The 24,107-nt window shown below is 41.0% G+C and overlaps 1 protein-coding gene across 7 annotated transcripts in view; it reads right to left on the minus strand.

The window, feature by feature from the left end:
- LOC140476930 (receptor-type tyrosine-protein phosphatase mu-like) overlaps positions 1-24,107 on the minus strand; it is an 887,393-nt gene that overhangs the window by 252,946 nt on the left and 610,340 nt on the right. For all 7 annotated transcript variants that reach the window (XM_072569881.1, XM_072569880.1, XM_072569879.1 and 4 more), the window contains exon 12: positions 326-599. In XM_072569881.1, coding sequence (XP_072425982.1) covers positions 326-599 — 274 coding nt within the window. The remainder of the gene's footprint in view (positions 1-325; positions 600-24,107) is intronic.

Below are 24,107 nucleotides of genomic sequence, written 5' to 3' on the forward strand. Positions count from 1 at the left end.
AAGAGATGACTAGTGCTCGTTTAACCTAAGGGTCACATGCAAGAGGTGAGATTGAGAAGGACAATCCTTCATGGTGACTGCAGTTGGTGTGTGAACTGCTATTGGTGCCACTGTGAATCTCAAACCAGCTTGGCTTGCCAACTGAGCAAAACCAAACCCCATTACTTTTCAATTTTACATGCACTTTATAGATAAATGATGGCAATATTAGGTAATGTATGGAAATAAATGGATAAATGATGGCATATTCATTAATATATGAAAACAAAAATAATCATTGACTATCTTATGGTTGTGCTCAACAGTTACAGCTATGGACACTTACCCTATTGGCTTTGCTCACTGCCTGGAAGTAAATGCTGTAGCTCTTATGAGGGAGTAAGGGAGCATTCCAGTAGCCACTGTAGGTCTTGTTATCTCCAACAATAAATGGTTGGGCTACTTGAAGAGCATCTGGTGGAAATTCTGCAGCAAAGTAATGAGGGGAGTCTGAAATCGAGGCGTTTTGGTAGGTGATGGGGACAAAGTAGCAGTCCAGGACATCAGTGGCCTTCTTGCTTCTGCGTGGGTGTTCCTCTTCCACAATGACCTGATAGGCACTGATCATAAAGCGGAGAGAAAAGAAAACATCAACTAAAATATTTACAAGATTAATTGATTGTACAACAACTACTACCTTCCACGTTGGCACATACTCTTTTGCAATTTTCTCATTTGGTTGGGATTTTGACTCATCATCCCATGGAAAGAACCTTAGGCTGATTAAAATTAAAAATCAAAACAGAAGTTGCTGGAAAAGCTCAGCAGGTCTGACAGCATCTGTACAGAGAAATCAGAGTTAACGTTTCAGCTCAGGTGAGCCTTCGTTAAAACTTCCCCAATCGTGAGGAAGCATCACTGGACCCGAAACGTTACCTCTGATTTCTCTTCACAGAAGCGATCAGACCTGTTGAGGTTTTCCAGCAACTTCTGTTCCTGTTTCTCATTTACAGCATCTGCAGTTCTTTCAGTATTTATTTAAAATTAAAAATGTTACTTTTGAACTCGTTCTAACTCTCAAGCAATTAAACTAACCACAGCAGAAGCAGTTCTTTCTAATCTACTTCTTCAGATGTGTTATGGTACACCTCTGGAGAACCTGGGTTTCCTGGCTCAAAGGTATGGTCACTACCAATGTGCCACAAGAAAGCTACAATGTGCACTTTAGCTATATGGATCAGTTTGTAGCATGTTTCAACTACTTAGAACCAGTCCAATGAGACCAGAAGATCATAGGAGCACAAATTTGGCCATTCAGCCCATCAAGCCTGCTCCACTATTAAATCATGGCTGATGAGTTTCTCAACCCATTTTCCTACTTTCTCCCTGAACTCTTGATCCCCTTGACAATCAAGAACCTATCTATCTCCGTCTTAAACATACTCAATGACCTGGCCTCCACAGCCTTCTGTGGCAATGAATTCCATAGATTCACCACTCTCTGGCTAAAGAAGTTTCTTCTTATCTCTGTTCTGAAAGGTTTTCCCTCTACTCTAAGGCAGTGCCCTCAAATCCTGGTCTCTCCTACCAATGGAAACATCTTTCTATTATCCACTCTCTCCAGGTGATTCAGTATTCTATATATTTCAATTAGATCACCCCTCATCCTTCAAAACTCCATCGAGTATAGACTCAGAGTCCTCAAATGTTCTTCATATGTTCAAATCCTCTCAAAATAAATACCATCATTGCATCCTAACTACTGACTCAACCTGCAAGTTTACTTTGAGAGAACTCCCAAGTCTCTTTGCACTTCAGACCTCTGAATTTTCTCCCCATTTAGAAAATTATCTATACCTCTATTCTTCCTACCAAAGTGCATCACTTCACACTTTCCAACATTATACTCCATATGTCACTTCTTTGATGACTCTCCTAATCTGTCCAAATCCGTCTTCAGTCTCCCTGCCTCCTCAATACTACCTGTCCCTCTACCTATCTTTGTATCATCTACAAACTTAGTCAGAATGCCCTCAGTTTTCTCATCTAGATCATTAATGCATAAAGTGAAAAGTTGTATTCCCAACACTGAGCCTTGTGGAACATCAGTTATCTGCCACTCTGAGAAAGACCCTTTAATCCCCATTCTCTGCTTTCTGCCAGATAGCCAATCTTCTATCCATACCAGCACCTTGCCACTAACATCATGGGCCCTTATCTTACTCAGTAGCCTCCTGTGTGGCATGTTGTTAAAGGCCTTCTTGAAGTCCAGGTAGATAACATCCATTGGCTCTCCTTGGTCTGATCTGCTTGGTACCTCCTCAAAGAACTCTAGCAGGTTTGTCAGGCATGACCTATCCTTGATGAAACCATGCTCTATTTTACTGTACACTTTCTTGCATTGAGAAATCTCATGCTTCATGATGGATTCCAGGATCTTACCCATGACCAAAGTTAGGCTAATTGGTCTGTAATTTTCCATTTTCTGCCTTACTCCCTTTTTAAATAGTGGTGTTACATTAGCGATTTTCCAGTGCTCAGGGACCTTCCTTGATTCTAGTGATTCATAAAAGATTACCACTGATGCCTCCACTATCTCTTCAGTTATCTCCACTAGAACTCTGGAATGTAGTCCATCTGCTCTAGATGACTTATCCATCTTCAGGCTATTCAGTTTTTCTAGCACCTTCTTCTTGGTGATGGCAACCATACTCAGCTCTGCCCCTTCACTCTCTTGAATGTTTTAGACATTACTCATGTCTTCCACCGTGAAGACTGATGTGAAATAATTATTCAGTTCCTCAACCATTCCCTTGTTCCCCATTACTATCTCTCCAGCATCATTTTCCAATGGCACAATGTCCACTTTTGCCTCCCTTTGCTCTTTATTTATCTAAAGAAACTCTTACAGTCTTCCTTTATATTACTGGCTAGCTTACCCTCATATTTAATTTTTGCCCTCCTTATTTCTTTTTTGTTGCCCTCTGTTGGTCTTTGTAAGCTTCCCAATCCTCTGGTTTCCCATTGTTCTTCACTACTTTATATACTTTTGCTTTTGCTTTTATGCTTCCCTGACCTCCCTGGTCAGTCATGTTTGCCTCATCCTCCCTGTACCATGTTTCTTTTTCCTCAGGATGAATAGTTGCTGTGTCTCCTGAATTACTCTTAGAAACTCCTGCCATTGCTGTTCCACTGTCTTTCCTGCTAGGCTTCTTTCCCAGTCAATTCTACTCAGCTCCTTCCTCTGTCGTTGCCAATATTCAGCTGAAATACATTTTCTCTGATTCTATATTCTCTCTCTCAAATTACAGAGTAAATTTGCTCATGTTATGATCACTTGCTCCTAAGGGTTCCTTCACCTTAAGCTCCCTTATCAAGTCTGCCTCATTGCACAACACTAAATCCCATATTGCCTGTTCCCTAGTGGACCCCATCGCAAGTTGCTCCAAAAAGACATTCCACAAATTTCTTTTCTTGTGAACCACTACCAACCTGATTTGCTAGTCCACCCACATATTGAAATTTCCCATGATCACTGTAACTTTGACTTTCCTTTGCATCTTTTCTATCTCCTGGTATATCGTATGCCCCAACTCCTGACACTGTGAACAACTTATATATGACTTCAACGTTTTTTTTAACTTTGTGATTTCTCAATTGTATCCACACAGATTCTACACCATCTGACCCTACTTTGTTTCTTACCATTGACTGAATTTCATTTCTGACTAATCAGGGCAACCCCTCCCTGTCTGCTCACCTGCCTATCTTTTCGATAGGATGTATATCCTTGAATATTCAAGTCCCAATCTTGGTCCCCTTGCAGCCACATCACCGTGATGCCTACCCCATCAAACCTGCCAATTTCAATCTGCGCCACAAGCTCATTTACCTTATTCCTTATAGTGTGTGCATTCAGATATAAAACCTTCAGTCCTGTATTAACTGTCCCTCCTTTCATTGTCATTTATTTGCCCAGTCTATTTGAAGTTCGACCGCGAACTCTTTCCAAATGCTCTGTCCTGGTTGTGTCTGTGCTGCAGATTTTAATAACCGCTCCTGAGTTCTGCACTCTTCCCTCCTCCTTTTAATTCAGGATTTCGAATTCCCCCTATAACTGAATGAGAGTCAATTGCCTCAATCCATACGCAAGTCAAAATTGTACTATTAATTTTGAGAACTACAACTGCTAGGGCTGGAAATTTGAAGTTTAACTTGATAGACGGATATTGAACTCCCCTGCCCTATTTTCTTGCTTTCTTTTCTGTTGGTTGTGCACCATCAAAAGGTCCTCAGGATCTGTTTTACATATGCCACAAAATAGAATGAGTTTGGAAATCAAGGGGAATCTGTGCAATCAATCAGGTTGAATGAAAGCAAGGAACATTTCCCATCGATCATCTTTAAATCTCTCATCATCTTGTTGATGTTATGAAAATTAAAGAACAAAGCTGTCAGACAATTACTTGTGCACATTATGCAAAACATGTTTAAGAAAGTACAACTGTAGAAATATTTCTCTTCTTGAGATGCCAGTTTGTTTGGGATAATTAAAATTACAAAATCGTTGACAGTTCAAGGCAAATGGGGCACTTGTATACAGAGAATATATTCATTTGACAGTACTGAATCTGAGTATTGCTATAAAAAGGACATATTTTGTTGAATCTTTTTATTTTTCTTTCAGAGAATGATAGAATCTTAAGTACAGAAGCAGTCTATTTGACCCATTTGTATCTATACGGGCGGTGGTGGGGGGGGGGCGGAGGCGGTGGAATATTGAAGTATCACATATATGTTAGTCCTCAAACCACCCCTCCCCTGGGCTAAATCCCAGGGAATCAGGAAGTTGGTAGGATCTCCACTCTCCAATAAATGACCACTCCTCCCCCACATTCAAGACAGTACATTAAGTTGCATTGTGTAAAAAATTAGGGAAATAAATTCAATGGCAACACTAAAATGTCAATCTAATAAGCAAGCACATTATTCACTGATGAGAAAAACACTTTGATTGAATATCTATTTATAGATGTGATTATTCATGCAGAGACAAGCCATCAGCCAAATAACAGGTTGAGTAATGTAAGTTAGGAGCGAATCTTCTTTCTTCTCTTTCCATAAGTTAATATTTTTTCTTCACTATCTTTAAGTTAATCACACCATTACACCCCTCTCTGAACATCTCTGTCACACTAGAAATATCTCTGAACTGGGCAACAATGTAAGGCTGCAGACTGATACAAATTGGTTAAGTAGGTGGGCAAAAGGTCTAGCAATGGAGTATAATGTGAAGTTTTTCTCTTTGGCATTTAGGATTTAAAAAAACAGAGTATTAGTTAACTGGAGAATGACTTATAGAATTCTCAAGTGTACATCAATCTAGGATCTTTAGCACATGAACCACAATAAATTAGTACACATGTGAATAAGGTTAATGGAATAATTATAAGAAAAATTGAACATAAAGTAAGAATGTAATGCTTTAGGTATTGATGGCATTTGTGAGGCCACCTTTTGATTACTGTGAACAATTTTCTTCTTCTGATTTAAGGAAGAATGAAAATGAATTGGAGGTAGTTCAGAGGAGGTTGACTATGTTACTGGCCAGAATGAGCATGCTATCTTCTAAGGAAGGATTAGACAAACTGGACTTCTTTTCAATGGAGTTTAGAAGAGCTAGGACAGTGATTTGATTGACGTTTATGAACTGCCAAATGGTATTGACAAGGTGGACATGGAAAGTATCTTTCAGGTTTGTTCAGAACTAGAGGAAATTAGTTCAAAATTAGTGGTCACCCTTTTAGGACAGAGGTGAGAGGATTTTTCTTTGTCTCAGAGGGATGTGCAGCTTTGAAACTCTCTACATCAAAGGCAGTGATAGTGGGGTCAATGAACGTTTTTAAGGAAGAGACAGATAGATTCTTGTGAGGCAGGGGAATTAAATATTGTTGGCTGTGGATGGGGACTATGGAATTTGGAACACAAATAGATCTTATTAAAAAGCAGAGCAAGCTTGAAAGGTTGAATGGTCTACTTCTGCTCCTAATTCGTATGCTCTTATCTAAATGGGCAGTGCTGAATTGGCAGACCATTTTATAGCTCTTGTGAGTTTTGTTTTCATTGATGTTTTGGGGGAGATGTAAAGCAAGCCAACGATGCATTGTTGTCCACATTTTCTGCTGGCTGAATTTAGAAGTTGTCTCAACACCTTGCTCATAAGAAATTTGGTTCTAGGACTCAGTTACTCAGGAATTTCACCCTGTCTAACTTCTGACAGGAAAATCATGAGATTGTCCTGGGTTTCCTCCGGAAATGCAACCTGATCTTTCCAACTGTTTCAAGCTGTGTAAAATTGTGAAAACAATAGGACACTGGTCAAAGGTATTTCTGCTTCGTGTCAGCTCATATCAGTTGTCTTATATATTCCAGGCAGCATATTAGTGCAGCAAATGACGTAATGAAAAAAAAGTTAATCAATTCATCTGCGTCAAAAGTGCCTTTAAACCACACAAAAGAAAATTGCCCATCCATACTACTACAATGTGTATCAGTACAGGTCTACAGTAATATGCAAACCAGAATTGGTTTTCCTCAATACATCACATTACAATATAGAGCAACACTGTTCTTTTGAGAGATCATATTACACTGTACTGCAATGGTTTTCAGGTTACTCTAAAACACACATTACACTGCATTATCATGGCAACAGTGAGAAACATACTGCAGCATCTCAATGCACCATACTACAGTGTGAACCAGAACTGTCTATACACATTACACTGCATTGTAGAGTTATCTCAGTGATGTGATTACTGGACAAGTCACAAACCAGAGTGATGTCTAGCTTAAAAGAACATATTTTGTTTTGTTTTGGTTTTAACAAGGTAATCATTTACTGAAGCATAAGTAAATAATGTTGCAGATTTGGTTTTAACAATAAAATAGAAGTTTATTAAGCAAAAGAAATAAGATCAAGTAAAATAAACCAGACAATTTGCTTATAACATGGTATGGTTCTTAAAAGCACCCCTTTCACAGTAATAACATGTACTGTGGTGGTGTAATTTGCCACAAATATCAATGGTTCCAAAAACCTAGCAACTACTTTATTATCCAAATGTCATTTATTTTTTCCTCACTTTTTTTTCATCATGGCAGTAGTCAGGGTTGCTGGTTTGTACCAGTCAGATTTTCATAAGATTAGATTCAGTAATATTTTTAAATCTCACATTTGTTCTGCTAGGTTTCTCCCCAAACTTATTTTCTGATTTTTCTACATGGATTATGTTGACTATCCCATGTACTGTTGTCCTTCTTACTTCCTGGGAAAGTGGATAAAAAGTATTCATTTAGCAAGTCTGCTATTTGAATTCATTCTTCTTGACAGGCACAAATTATTGTTTCTCAAGGACTTTTCTTGAAATGTTCTCAAGGAATAATTTGTGGATTTTGGGGGCTCCTTCTTCAATAATTATCAACCTTCAAATTAAAGCCACAATAAGCAATAAGAACAGTCCCTCCTCAAATGGCTCAATTTTTAAACTGGTACAAGACAACAGGCATGGTTAGTAACAAAAGATTTTGTTTCCAAAATAACTGATACACATTTCTACAGTCAAAAAGCCACCATTCTAAATGCACATTTGACAGACTGGTGAGGTCATAGTTAATGTATTTCCATTGCTTATGCAGAAAGTTGGAAAATTCTAATAAGGTAGATAGTACGCTTTTTAGCATATCTCAGATCCTAACCTCAGATTTGAATTGTACAATGAACAAAGTTTTCACAAGAATATTATTCACTACAGTATTTCCCCCTCCAGTAGCTCCTGAATATATATATCTTAAGATAGGAATTCCACATACATTTGCAAGGGCTACATTGGTGTTTCTAAGTTTCAGAGGCTCCCCTAGTTTGCAGACTATCTATTTGTTGACAAGTTTATAACTGTTTTCTCTACTTTGTAGCCTCCCTCTCATTCTCACACTAAGCTCACATTCATTTCCCCACCTTCTAGCTGCCGCTTCTCCAAACCTCTTGCAGTCTCCCTCTCAGTCTCCATCATGTAATCCCCTCTTACCTCCTTCTCACCCACTAAACCCTTGCAGTCTCCCTTTCCACATGTTCACCTAACCCTTGGAACCTCCCTTGATACCTCTTTCTCACATATACAGTCAACATGAAGGGTCAGCACCAAGTGAATAATCAAAACTTCAAAGGTCATTATATCTGAGTAAATGCAAATTGGCATCGGGAAAAATAAGATTGGAGACATGAATGAATATTCTAAAGACTGAAATTAAATAGCAAAGGCAATGAGTTGAATTTGGAAAGCTGTGATAAATCAAAGAGTTACAGTCAAGGCAAGGGAGAAAGGTAAATATGGGAAACAAGCAACAGACTGTAATAGGAAGGACTGCGAGTACAAACTAAGAATAAATCAACAGATAAAGCTAGAGGCTACAAAAATAATAAAAAGGACAATGCCAAAGGCTGGACTATTACTTGAAATGGGGTCGAGAGTATAGTGTTGGGAAAGCACAGCAGGTCAGGCAGCATCCAGGAGCTGGAGAACTGACATTTTGGGCAAAAGTTTCCTGGTGAAGGGCTTTTGCCTGAAACATTGATTTTCTTGCTCCTGGCTGCTGCCTGACCTGCTGTGCTTTTCCAACACCACACTCTTGACTCTAGTCTCCAGGATCCGTGATCCTTACTTTCGCCTATTACTTGGAATGGTTAAATTGCTGGTCTAATATCTGGAATGGATGGGTTGACTTATGAGAAAAGGTTGTATAAGCTTGACTTCTAATCACTGGAGTTTAGAAATGCAAGAGGCTACTTTGCTGAAGTGTATAAGATTCTGAAGGGTCTTGAGGAAGGTATGTGTGAAAAGGATGTTTCCTCTTGTAGGAGAATCTAGAACCAAGGGTCAGTATTTCAAAATAAGAAGAGGACAAAGAACAAAGAAAATTTACAGCCCAGGAACAGGCCCATCAGCCCTCCAAGCCTGAGCCGATCCAAATGTACTGTCTAAACTTGTCGGTCAATTCCTAAGCACTTGTATCCTTCTGCTCCCCACCTACACATGCATCTGTCCAAACGCATCTTATAAGAATCTACCATTCCTGCCTCTACCACCTCTGTTGGCAATGCATTCCAAATGCCCACCACCCTCTGTGTGAAGTACTTGCCTCGTGTATCCCCCTTAAACTTTCCACCTCTCACCTTGAAAGCATGACCTCTTGTTACTGAATCCTTCACCCTGGGAAAAAGCTTGACTCTATCCACCCTGTCTATACCCTTCATGAGTTTGTAAACCTCAATCAGGTCCCCCCCCCCATCTCCTTTTTTCTAATGAAAACAAACCTAACCTAGTCAACCTCTCTTCATAGCTAGCACCTTCCATACCAGGCAATATCCTCGTAAACCTTCTCTGCACCCTCTCCAAAGTGTCCCCATGCTTTTGGTAATGTGGCGACCAGAACTGTACACAGTATTCTAAATGTGGCCGAACCAATGTCTTGTACAATTTTAACATGACTTGCCAGCTCTTATACTCAATCTCCCGTCCAATGAAGGCAAGCATACTATATGCCTTCTTGATCACTCTATCCACCTGTGCAGCAACCTTCAGGGTACAATGGACCTGCACTCTCAGATCTCTCTGCCCATCAACATTTCCCAAGTCTCTTCCATTCATTGTATTCACTCTAGAATTAGACTTGCCTAAATGCATCACCTCACATTTGTCTGGATTGAAAGCCATCTGCCACTTTTCTGCCCAACTCTCCAGTCTATCTATATCCTCCTGTATTCTCTGATAGTCCCTTATGCTTTCTGCTACTCCACCAATCTTTGAGTCATCTGCAAACTTGCTGATCATACCAACAGTGCCCTCTTCGAGATTATTTATGTATATTACAAACAACAGTGGCCCCAACACTGACCCCTGTGGAACACCACTGGTCACCTTTCTCCATTTTGAGAAACTCCCTTCAACTACTACTCTCTATCTCCTGCTGCTCAACCAGTTTTTTATCCACCTAGCGAGAACACCCTGCACACCATGTGACTTCACTTTCTCCATTAGTCTACAATGGGGAACCTGATCAAACACCTTATTAAAGTCCATGTATATGACATCAACAGTCCTTCCTTCATCTAACAACCTGGTCACCTCCTCGAAGAACTCTATTAAGTTGGTAAGGCACAATTTCCCCCGCACAAAACCATGCTGCCTATCACTGATAAACTCATTTTTTTCTAAATATAAATAGATCCTATCTCTCAGTACCCTCTCCAGCAACTTTCCCACCATCGATGACAGGCTCATTGGTCTGTAGTTACCCGGAATATCCCTACTACCCTTCTTGTACTGGGGGACAACATGAGCAACCTTCCAGTCCTCCGGCACCTCACCTATATTTAAGGATGCCACAAAGATATCTGTCAGGGCCCCAGCTATTTCCACTCTCGCCTCTCTCAGCAACAAGTCCTGGGGATTTGTCCACCTTAATAACCTCTAGCATACCCAACAGATCTTCCTGACTTATGCCAACGCGATCCAGACTTATCAAACGCCTATCTCTAATCTCAAGATTCATCATGTTCCTCTCCTCAGTGAACACTGATGCAAAGTAATCATTCAGAATCTCATTCATTCTTTCAGGTTCGGCACACAGCCTTCCTTCATTATCTTTTAGTGGACCAATCCTTTCTCTAGTTACCCGCTTGCTTTTTATATAAGAATAAAATGCTTTGGGATTTTCCTTAATTCTGCTTGCTAAAGCTATTTCATGATCCCTTTTAGTCCGCTTGATTCCTTGTTTAAGACTTGTCCTACTCTTCTGATATTCCTCCAGGGCCCATTCTGTTAGCTGCCTAGATCTTACGTGTGCTTCCCTTTTCCTCTTGGCTAGTTGTACAATTTCTCCTGTCATCCACGGTTCATGAATCTTGCCCTTCCTATCCTTTGCCTTCAATGGGACATGCCTATCCTGCACTGTCTTTAACCTACCTTTGAAAGCCTCCCACATCTCAAACGTGGACTTCACTTCAAATACCTGTGTCCAATCCACATTTCCCAGCTCCTGCCAAATTTTGATATAATTAGCCTTGGCCCAGTTTAGTACTCTTCCCTTAGGACCACTCTCTTCTTTATCTACAAGTATTCTAAAACTTACAGAATTATGGTCACTGTTCCCAAAGAAATCCCCCACCACAACTTCTACTACTTGTCCTGGCTTGTTCACCAGTACCAGGTCCAATATGGCCCCAGTATGGTTGCTAATTTAACACACAGATGAATAGATTTTCCTTTCTCTCTCAGAGGGCCAAAAGGTGACAGAAGCTGAGTCTTTGCATATTTTTAAGGTGGGCATAAGGAGATTCTTGTTCAGGGAAGGGGTAATAGGTTAGTGGGGTATGTGCGATTGTGGAGTTATTAGATCAGCTATGATCTTATTGAATGGTGGAGAAGGCCCAAGACACTTTTGGCCTATTTATGCTCCTAATACATTTGTTTACATGTTATTTTTATTCTCTCAAACCATATTGGCATTGCTGGCTGGCCAGCATTTACTGCTCATCCCTGGTTGCCCTTGGGAAGGTGTTGATGAGCTGCTTTCTTGAACCACTGCAGCCCATGTGCTAAAGGTGTACCCATAATGTTGTCAAGGAGAGAATAAGAAGATTTTGACCAAGAGACAGTGAAGGAACAGTGATATATTTCCAACTCAGTATGGTGTTTGGCTTGGAGGAGAGCTTGCAGGTTTTGGTGTCCACATCTATCTTTCTCAAATGGGATATCATTGTTTTTCCACTTTAGTCATTCACAGAATGTGGACATCACTGGCTAGACCAGTGTTCATTGCCCATCCCTAACGTTCAGAGGGCAGGTAAGAGTCAACCACATTGCTGTGGGTCTGGAGTCACATGTAGGCCAGACCAGGTAAAAACAATGACTGCAGATGCTGAAAATCAAATACTGGATTAGTGGTGCTGGAAGAGCACAGCAGTTCAGGCAGCATCCAACGAGCAGCGAAATCAATGTTTCGGGCAAAAGCCCTTCATCAGGAATAAAGGCAGTGAGCCTGAAGCATGGAGAGATAAGCTAGAGGAGGGTGGGGGTGGGGAGAGAGTAGCATAGAGTACATTGGGTGAGTGGGGGAGGAGATGAAGGTGATAGGTCAAGGAGGAGAGGGTGGAGTGGATAGGTGGAAAAGAAGATAGGCAGGTCGGACAAGTCAAGGAGACAGAAACTGAGCTGGAAGTTTGAAACTAGGATGAGGTGGGGGAAGGGGAAATGAGGAAGCTGTTGAAGTCCACATTGATGCCCTGGGGTTGAAGTGTTCCGAGGCGGAAAATGAGGCGTTCTTCCTCCAGGCGTCTGGTGGTGAGGGAGCGGCGGTGAAGGAGGCCCAGGACCTCCATGTCCTCGCAATATCATTTATTGTATCCGTTGCTCCCGATGTGGTCTCCTCTACATTGGGGAGACTGGGCGCATCCTAGCAGACCGCTTTAGGGAACATCTCCGAGACACCCGCACCAATCAACCAAACCGCCCCGTGGCCCAACATTTCAACTCCCCCTCCCACTCTGCCAAGGACATGGAGGTCCTGGGCCTCCTTCACCGCCGCTCCCTCACCACCAGACGCCTGGAGGAAGAACGCCTCATCTTCCGCCTCGGAACACTTCAACCCCAGGGCATCAATGTGGACTTCAACAGTTTCCTCATTTCCCCTTCCCCCACCTCATCCTAGTTTCAAACTTCCAGCTCAGTTACTGTCTCCTTGACTTGTCCGACCTGCCTATCTTCTTTTCCACCTATCCACTCCACCCTCTCCTCCTTGACCGATCACCTTCATCTCCTCCCCCACTCACCCATTGTACTCTATGCTACTCTCTCCCCACCCCCACCCTCCTCTAGCTTATCTCTCCATGCTTCAGGCTCACTGCCTTTATTCCTGATGAAGGGCTTTTGCCCGAAACGTTGATTTCGCTGCTCGTTGGATGCTGCCTGAACTGCTGTGCTCTTCCAGCACCACTAATCCAGTGTAGGCCAGACCAGTCAAGGACAGCAGATTTCATTCCCTAAAGGGCATTGGTGAGTCAGATAGGTTTTCTTTTAAAAAAACAATCAATAGCATTTACATCCCAACATTAGGCTAGCTCTTAAATCTATTTTCTTTCTTAAACTCAAATTTCACCATCTGCCATGGTAGAATTTGAACTTATGTCCCTCGAACATTAGCCAGAGATTCTGGACTGCTGGTTCAATGATATCATCCCTCCACTACCACCTGCCAAAATGTGATAATATAATATTCACTCTTTGCAAGATGCTCTCTCACTAAGAAAACCATTCCCCAATTCATAAGAGAAATTTTAAGGGTTTTACTAGAGATATATTCCACCAGTCCATAAAGAAATGAAAATTGCCATTACAACCACAACATGTTTGTTACGTTGTTCATTGATCTTAGTGTTTATATGCACACCTTCACTATATTATTATAAAGGCACAGTTGGCTCAATTGGTTGTACGGCTGGTTTGCACTTCAGAGTGTTGCCAACAGCAACACAGTGGCTCAGTGGTTACCACTGCTGCCTCACAGTGCCAGGGACCTGGCTTCAATTCCATCCTTGTGTGACTGGCTATATGGAGTTTACACATTCTCCTTGTGTCTTTGTGGGTTTCCCCCACAACCCAAAGATGTACAGGCTAGGTGGATTGGCCATGGGAAATGCAGGGATAGGATAGGGGTGTGTGTCTGGATGGGATGCTGTTCGGAAGGTCCGTGTGAATTTGATGCGAAGAATGGTCTGCTTTTACACTGTTGAGATTCCATAACAGGTTGGATTCTTCTCCCTCACCAGTTGAGGACACTCCTTCTTGACCTCTCCCCTTGCCTGAAGTGTGGTAACCCTCAAATTAAACTAGTACCAGCTATCTCTCTGTAATGAGAGAGCAGCTGCGTGGTTGTTTGGGATGAAGGTGATTTACATCCTTTATACTATAGCATTGTGATTAATAGTCCAAAGAAAACTCTGTCAGGTATGGTTCATTGTTCCACAGTGCTACTCATAGGACATCCACTGCCTCATCATTCTTCCTGAAAACCCTTCTTTCTAATATCACCTTTTCCAAAAAGTTCAAAGACATGGCCTTGGTGATGATTGTTGCTGAGTTTCTGTGGTACTTTCCACAAAAGGCCATCATCCATACTAAATTGGACCAATCAACTAAATACTATTGTGAAAATAGCAGTTCAGAAGCTAGGAACATTGTGCTAACTCATGTGTCCACCATCTACAACATGACATCCTAAAGCTTCAAAAAAACACTCAAGAGGTTTGGCAGCATCCAGGACAAAACATCCCTACATGTTTGGCATCAGATTCAATACCTTCAACATTCACTCTCTTCATCACCCATGTTCAGTAGCAGCAATGAATAGCATCTACAAAATACATTGTAGCAACTCACCAAGGCTCCTTCAACAGCACCTTTCAGACCCATGATATTTTTCACCTAGAAAGACATGCCGTACCATCCTGATTTCGCGCAATAATGCCGAATTTTACTGTCACTGGGTCAAAATCTTGGAATTCGCTTCCTAACAACACTGTGGGCATCCTTAAACTGTAAGGATGGCAATGGTTCACTCAGACAGTTCCCCATCATCTTCACCAAGGCAATTAGAATATGGACAATAAATGCTGGTTTAGACAGTGATACTCACACAGAACATAAAACATAGCCAGAGACTTTTCCCCAAGGCAGGATTGACCGGTATGAGAAGTCATAGTTTGAAGATATTAGGAGGACGGCATAAAGGAGATGTCAGAGGTAGGTTTTTTACTCAGAGAGTTGTGAATGCATGGAATGCGTTGCCTGCTGTGGTGGTGGAAGCAGAGTCATTAAAGACATGCACATGGATAGCAATGAGTTGAGGAGTGAGTAGGTTGTTACTATATTTGACATTAGGATTAAATCTCGGCACAACATCATGGGCCAAAGGACCTGTTCTGTGCTGTACTTATCTATATTCTATGTTCTAGAACATTACGGCGCAGTACAGGCCCTTCGGTCCTCGATGTTGTGTTGATCTGTGGAACCAACCCGCACCTCATCTAATCTACACGATTCCATTCTCATCCGCATCCCATGAACAAATTAAAAAAGAAATGGGTGGTAGTATGGTGGTCTAAAGAAAATTACATTGTTCTTTTGTAATGTTTTGATGTCATTTTTAAAAAAAAGTAAGTAGAATTAATGGTACTACAATAAAACCTGATACCCATACATCATGCACATCAGTTTGATATTATATAGGAAGAGAGAACTAAGTGGATTCTATTTTTATTTGACCCGTTGAATGTTTTCCAGCTATTTAAAAAAAGACGTTCTGATTACATGGATTCATGGTATTTTGCTATTGGTTTCTATTTCTGCCACTTTTTACACACTTTGCATGCCAGATCTTTTAGCAGCTCATGGGAAAAAAAAAGAAGAAAATAAACACAGAACAGACCACTGCTCAAGTCAGCAAGCCTCCTTTGATAACACCTCCGGAATCCCTAATCTCCACCATCCAGGAGGACAATCCAGCTGATGACTAGGAACAGCACAACCTGCAAGTTCCCCTCTGAGGTACACATCATCCTTTCACAGAATGGTACCTCCATTGAGTTGAAATCCTGGAACTCCCCACCCTAACAGCACCTTAGATTATTTTAATTGGTTCAATTAGATTTGGTTCAATGAGAAGTTAGGAATAGGCAATAATGCTTACATCTCAAAAAAAGAACAGCATTGTAATTAAGGCACTGCAAGAATTTCATTATATACAAGGAGAACTAACATTTACATGCAGAGGAGTCACCACTTAAGATCGCAGACATACTTTGTTTATTAGATAACTCATTCCAAGTCTAACTGTCAAACTGACTTCAAGAGATCCGATGTTAAAAGCTATAAGGCCCTGACATAGCAGCATAACATGAACAAGTGAAGATTAATGACCTTGAATCTGTATTGATGTTAGTTCATCTCATCTGGCTTGTTGGACTTACTACCCTTCTTTGGGTCAAATTTCTGATGACGTGATCCATAGTCACTGATGTGACCCTGGGACCTTGTAGTCTGCACAGTTTAGGAATTCACTATTCAGCAGATTCTCTTATAATAAAAGGACTACAGGAGACATAGGCCCATTTGGGATGAACAATGTCACATGGATAAATAATTGAATGGTTAACTGATATTGTTCTAAGTGGTACATGTCAAAAGTCAGAAGCTCACAACAATTCCTCTCAAAAGGACAACTGTTTGAAAAGCTTTTGAAATCTATTTAAAAAACACTCCAACTGTGATGTGAAGAAAATAACTTTTAGAATTGCAAATGTTATTGTAAACTGGAAATCTTTCAGTGTAAAATTTATTCTGATGTGAGCATGATATTTCAGTCGAACTTCAGCATTTATACCAGTGCTTTAATGAGTTTGTGTTAATTTTGGTTTGATTTGTACATGAAGTGATATTCTCCCTGAGCTGGATGAACCTCTTAAGCTAAATTAACATTCATCTCTCCACGTCATTTGATGATTCAATCCCTGGCTCCAAGTGCAATGCTCCAATCTCAAATCTTTACTGACATTTGAAAGTGTCCAGTTGTTTCAGTGCTGAGGTCACCAAGCAGAAGGCTGGAAGAACACAGCAGGCCAGGCAGCATCAGGAGGAGGAGAAGTCGGGTATAACCCTTCTTCACCAACTCACATTGATCTTCCTGCACTCAAACTCAGGGCAAAAATTAACTGCTTCCATTTCAGTCAGAGTGTTTTGTGTCATTAAAATATTGCAAGACACAACAGCACACATGAACAGAACTCAATCACCAGTGACTGCTTGTTTAGGGGGTGGGGGGCTCAGTGGGGGCAGCAGGGGTGTGTCGTCCAGCTGACAAACTAGCTCATGGCCTCAGTTGATTCCTGAAGAGGCAATCATCAAGGGCATGGACTGCTCTATGTGAAGATTGGCAGCATCCCCAGCCCTGGGTTCCTCGCGACTGCACAATCAGGTGAGTATTTTTTGTTCGAGAAGCTCACCTGTCTGCAATCCTGCTGAGATCCTGGATAGAAGCTATTTTGAAAGCAGTGTTCAGGGCAATTTCATTTTAGATTTGGATCCTTGTTAGTATGGCAAAGGGGCCTATTACTACTTTTAGAATACCCGTGGAAATGCCTCTACAGTCTTTGGAAATCTTAATTCTACAGCAAGCCATCATGACCTTGAATGCCCTGCCTTGGGGTGTGCTGGGCATTAATTCAATTGTGATGCTTAAAGAAGATTGGACATTTATCTGAGGAGAAAAATATTTCAAGGCTCCAGGGAAATGATGAAGTAGTGGGACTAGGTGAGTTGCTCTTATATAGAGCTGGAATGGACACGAGGTTCAAATAGCCTCCTTTGATACCGTAGCATCTCTTTGGCTGCTGCTGCGCAAGGATTAGAGTTAAAACATAGAGCAGTGTTGAGAAAAAAGTTTCACATACTTTATTATTTGAGTTCCTAGTGTTTAAATAGGATTTTCTTTCACTTCACAGTATGAATCATGATTTGTATTTATATATGCGCTTCAACACAATGTAAAGTGATCCAAATCCAATGAACATAATGCAAGCAAATAGAGGAAACAATTTCCAAACACAAAATTCTACAAATAGCAACTAAATTGAAGGGCCTCGTGGTGCTGAAGTGGTATGGCTAAGTCTGGGTCAGAAAGCTTGGGTTCAGATCTCACTTCAGGATGTAATGGTCACAGAAGCACATCAGACAGATTACAGCTTTAAAACAAATTAGTCACTCAATTTATCAGGATGTTTCTCTGGTGGTGGCAGATGGGAAAAGTTAACATCGATAATAGTGACGAAGTAATGATAACTTTTCATTGAGCACTGATCGACCTAAAAGCTGAGGAAAATTGAACAAAATAAGCTCACTGTCCTGATAATTAGGTGGTCTGATCTTAATAGAGGATGCTGTTACACTGTCCATTAAGTTCCACTCCCTACCTGACAGGTTTACCAAGCCTCTGCGGCCTGCAATGGTTCCAGCAGGCAGTTCACCGTCACCTTGAATAAAGGTCAGTTAGGGGTGGGAAACAAATGCTGGCCCAGCCAGAAAAAGCTCACATCCCATGATCAAGCTGAAAAAATGCAGCAAAGCAAAAGATGCATCAAGTAAAATCTGAAAAAAAAAATTAGTTTGGGAAAGGATCATCTAGAGCTGAACACTGACTAATGTTTGTGGACAGAAGCAGAAATTTTAGGATGTCAAGACACATTGGGGAGGCACAGTAACTCAGTGGTTAGCACTGCTGCACTCATAGTGCCAGGGACCTGGGTTCGATTCCAGCTTTAGACAACTGTATGGAGTTTGCACATCCATCCATGTCTGCGTGGGTTTTCTCCGGGTGCTCTGGTTTCCTCTCACAGTTCAAAGGTGTGCAGGTTAGGTGGATTGGCCATACTAAATTGCCCATAGTGTTCAGGGATGTGCAGTTTAGGTGGATTGGCCATGCTAGTTTGCCCCATAGTCTTATGTGAGTTAGCCATGTGAAATACAAGGATAGGATGGGGTGGATGAGGATGGGATGCTCTTCGAAAGTTTAGTGTGGGTTGAATGGTCAGCTTCCACACTGTAGAGATTCTACATCTTAAGAGGAAGCCATATGAAGACTGCTCAAATTTTGATCAACCAGTTTTCAGCCACTGAGGTGGTAAATTAACCAATTATATAATATAAACTCGTATCTTATTCCTTGTTTTCAAATCCTTCTATGGCCTTGTCTTCCCTATTTCTGTAATTCTTCAGAGCCTACCCACTATGCTTATCTAATTCTGATTTATTCATGTGGTCTGGGTGCCATTGGCTAGGCCAGCATTTATTGTCCATCCCTACTTACCCAGAGGGCAGTTCAGAGTCAACCATATTGCTGTTGGTCTGGAGTCACGTGTAAGTAAGGGTAGTAATGAACCAGATAGATGCTTGCCCAAAAATTAACAATGGTATGTTCATCACTTGACTCCTAATTCTAGATTTAAAAAAAAAATCAAATTCCACCATCTGCCCTGACAGGATTCAAACCTGAATCCCTAGAATGTTACTTGGATTTCTGGTTTAATAATGTAGTGATGTTACCACAAGCTCATTGCCTCCCTACCTTGCTTCATCATTAAGGAACACACCTTAACTTGCATAAGCCACAAACTCTGGAATTCCCTCCCAACTCCTTTCCATCTCCTCACACCAAATACTCACTTAGGTACACACCTATTACCTGCAAATCTGCTTTACATTGTGCTTGAAGACAATACTACTACCAGCACATTGCGATAGCAGTCTAGAATTTCTCAGTTTTCACATACACTGTTCCTGAGGCTGCTTGCTCCTTATGTTCTGGAACATATGCTCATCTCTCTTCTTGTTGTCAGAGATGAATTGATGAATTATGTGAGTCTCATTGATCAAGCAAGTGCCTCCTAATACCCAATACCCCCTTCTGTATCTCAGTGTCATACCTTATTTTATAATGGCCTGTGAAACAGTCTGGAAGTTTTCATTACATTGACAACATTATATAAATCATATAGTAGTTGCTGTTGGATGAAGAGGCTTTTTCTCATTCCATGTCTTCTCATATTCTTAAATATCAACTAAAGGGATTCATCAATGACAAAATTATTAGCAATGTATCAAAATAGAGAACATTGAAATTTCTGAAGTACTCATGTAATCTTATTTCTACTTTCGGCTTAGATTGAAATCAGTAATGTGTTTAGATTTGAGCTCCTTTAAAGCATCAATCTGAAAGCCCCAGGTGCTGACAATCTGATGCACAGCATGTGCTCTTATTATAGAACAAAGGGGAAATGATGTCCATCTGCAATCACTGAGAATAAATTGGATACAAGTTCTTTGGCATGATTTGGAGTATTTCTTTCCACTTTCAGACACATTGTTATGGCTTCCCCACACTTGGAAGGAAAATGTATTGTCTATGCTTCAAACATAAGAACTTAAACTGGGTGAGCTGACACTGGATGAAACCATTCATTTTCACTGGATGGTTACTGATCCACATGCAACATGGAACAAAATGCCATTCATCAAAAGTTTGATCAGTATTTGTGTGATGCTGAAAATGTGAATCCAACTTTCTCTAGTCTCAAGTGGAAACATGAATGAAAGACCATGCTTAAAATTCAATACACTACATTGCAGCTCCTGTTTATTAATGCCCTTCCATCATGTTAAAGAGTTATGACATCCAAAATTTGAAGGTAGAAGATCACTGACTGGACAACCATATTTACCTCTTGAAATTTCAAAATGAATGCTTTGCAAAACAAAAGACACTACTTTCAGCAGCAACAATGTTGTGTTTTCAAGAAATGGACACAGCAAGTCCACATCAGAGAGTGGTCACATGACTCACTTTGGGGTTGATATAAAATGCCAGAGTTGAACAAAGAGAGATAATTTGCCTGGAGTGACAATCTGTCCACTCCTCTCTATTTTCTGTGAAACTCCACTCAAAAATGTGTGAATAGTAAATCCACTGGAAGACCTCATCACCACAAGTGGACAGTCGCTAAAGGAGAATCCAACATACCATTCATCAAATGTTTGATCAGCATTCGCAGCAAGCTGAGAATCTGATTCAAACTTGCTCCAGTCTCAAGTGGAAATATAAAATGAAGACCACATTTGGAATTAAGTATATTACATCGCACACTACAGCCTCTGTTTTATTTGTGTTCTATTTATCTTCTTGTAAAATTGTGGCATCCAAAATCACAATATATAATCCAATTGACTGGACAGACCAATAGTTTTCCCAGAAAAATGATCAAGGAATCATAATTGATCAAGGAAGTAGTCCCACTGCCAACACCTTGTGTGAAAAGTGACTTTGACTGCAGACTACCATCTGGGACAACCTGTGAACAATCAGTTCTTTTCTGAATTATAAAAAATTGACAATACTAATCCTGCTTTTAAACTCAATTTTTGCTGGGACCATTGGCGGAATGAGATAAGGAAAGAGTCAGTTCACCCCTCCTAACTGGATTGTAACAATCTGATGAAGTGAAAACAAACATCTCCATACTGTGTTATATTTCTAGCACGGTGGGGGTGGGGTGGGAGGTAGCTGGGAAGGCAATAGGTGGGGGGGTGATAGTGATAGCTTGGAGGGGGGTGCTGACTGGTTACATGGGACAGAAAATGGACATTCAGACCATCACAATTTGGACCTGAGTGAGACACTTACTGCCTCCAGCAAATCCACAGCCTCCAGAAATGGTTCTCCTTCCAGATGCTCCTCTCCATGCTCACAGCTCTGTGTCGCCACCTACTGTCCCTGCAGTCAGCCCTGCCCCAGCTCAGGGCCACACTCTCCAAGACCTGCAAAGGACCTCTGCTGTTCTTCATCCTGACAAGGATCCACACACTCAACAAGTACTTTCTCATCAGCTACCTGTCCATCTTCCTTCCCACTTATCCACTCCACCCTCCCCTCCGACCTATCGCTCTCACCCTCCACCTGCATCTACCTATCACCTTCCCAGTTATCTTCCCCCCACCCCACCCCACCCCCACCCTCCTAGTTCTCTCTCAGCTCCCTCCCCCCACCAACATTCCTGATGAAGGGCTTATGCCCATAACATCGATTCTCCTGCTCCTTGGCTGCTGCCTTACCTGCTTCCAGCGCCACACGTTTCAACTCTGATCTCCAGCATCTGCAGTTCTCACTTTCTCTTATGCTATATTTATATTGAGCATCCCATAAGACAATTTGCTGTTAATTAAACTGCTTAGACATCAATGTATTTGAAATATTCTGAACAAAAAATTTACATGGCCACCTTTGGCTCATTGAGGCAACTACAAATTCAATGCACATCATGTGTACTAAATCAAAAATATCATTGCATTTTGACATTTAGCAAATATTCCTCTACATGAAAATGGTTTACAGTTTAACATTACAACAGCATAAGAGCCCAGTTTTGTTCATTGAAGCCTTGTTAAAAAAAAAACAGCCTGGTGAATTCCATTAGGTTTTGGAGTCATTTCACTGAGCAATCATTTTTAACCAAATTGTTAATCTGGTTGAAGTGCTCAAGTAAATTGACATTCTGCTCCAAAGAATACAGGTTCGAATTAGGTTTATAAGAAATATTGCTGAAAATGTGTTGCTGGAAAAACGCAGCAGGTCAGGCAGCATCCAAGGAGCAGGTAAATCGATGTTTCGGGCATGATCCCTTCTTCAGGAATGAGGAAAGTGTGTCCAGCAGGCTAAGATAAAAGGTAGGGAGGAGGGACTTGGGGGAGGGGCGTTGGAAATATGATAGGTGGAAGGAGGTTAAGGTGAGGGTGATAGGCCGGAGTGGGGGTGGGGGCGGAGAGGTCAGGAAGAAGATTGCAGGTTAGGAAGGTAGAAACTAATGTATGTTGTCTGATGAGGCTGCCAATTTGTCAAAGGTTAGCTCAGTTTAATGAGCTTTGTGCTTAGCTAATTTTATTGAGGGCTAGATACTGACCAGAATTCGGAAAGTACCCTTCAAATAATGCCATGGACTCTTTCAGATCCTGAGAGTCTAGAGAGTCTTTGTTTGTGACAAAAGAAAACAAAATCTTTCAGTCAAATCTTAAAGATATTAGTAAGGATCCTCTGACAGTGGAATATCCTACACTTCTTGCCCACATCCCCCCCTAATATATGTGCATCTGACAAGATTCTAGTTTTGTTTTGTCAACAGTTACAATTGCTACCCTACAAGTTCCCTTCTCTTAAAAATATAAACAGCATCCAGAGTAATTGCATGGTGTCAATTTATGAAATGGCTGCCAAGGGAGTGGCATGTGGCTCAGTGGTTAGCACTGTTGCGTCACAACACCAGGGATCTGGGTTTGCTTTCACCCTCAGGTGACTGTCTGTGTGAGTTTGCACATTCTCCCCATGTGTACATAGAGTTCCGTGCTCTGGTTTCCTCCCACAGTCTAAATTTGTGCAGGCTGGGTGGACTGGCTGTGCTGAAGTGCCCATAGTGTCCAGGGATGGGTTGGTTAGCTATGGGAAGTGCAGGGTTACGGGGGTAGGATGAGGAGGTGGGTCTGCGTGGGATGCTCTTCAGAGGGTCGATGTGGACTCAATGGGCCGAATGGCCGCTGCCACACTGTTGGGATTCTATGAACACTGAAGAATCCTGAAATCGCAGACACATTTTTCAATGACCATATAATTTAGCTCCTCAAAATATTTTACAATGAAGTTGACCATAAGGAAACTTATTGCTCGGGCAATTTGTATTTCATTTGTCCATGTCTCATACTGTAAAATTAAATTGCACATTTTCTCACATTTATAATTCAGAATTTGTGGCTTTAATTCTGCCCCGTCCCTTCACTATTGGGATTAGATCTGTAATAAACTGCTGCAGAATATTACCTAGATACTGTAAATGTGCTTTGTGTTCCCTCAACCATAACTCATTACAGAGAACTTTCATTGTGTCAATAACTCACCATCACTCTTTGGTTGAGCTCAATACACCGCCTCAATAGAGATAAAATCTGATGTAATAAAATATTAATTATCACTGAAAGGTTGCACTGGAATTATGAAATCAATTATGGCTCACATACTGTGTATGTAGGGCAGGACGAAATAGTCTCACTGGCATAGAAGACTCAGTCTTTAAAAGTGCCGTGAAAGATTAGATTTAGAATGATTTCTTTTTGTATGAGTTGAAGAAAACAATATTTGTGATGGAATGTTAATGCAAAGTTACTGTTTCCCAGTTTCTTAATACTTAGAAAGTTTTGACATAAACCTAACTTGCTCTTACCTTTTTATATTCAGCTAGCAGTAAAACGCAACCTTTGAAGAAAGAACTAACAATTTGCTTGAGCTAGTCCTGATACTGCAGTTCCTCCGGTATCACATATATCTCACAACTTGTGCAGTTCCCTGGGGCAGATAGTTAATAACGAAAGGCAATGAAGTAATAATTTTAAAAAAAGAACTGCAGATACTGGAAATCAGAAATA

The sequence above is a fragment of the Chiloscyllium punctatum genome, chromosome 5 (genome assembly GCF_047496795.1).
Source record: "Chiloscyllium punctatum isolate Juve2018m chromosome 5, sChiPun1.3, whole genome shotgun sequence".
NCBI lineage: Eukaryota > Metazoa > Chordata > Chondrichthyes > Orectolobiformes > Hemiscylliidae > Chiloscyllium > Chiloscyllium punctatum.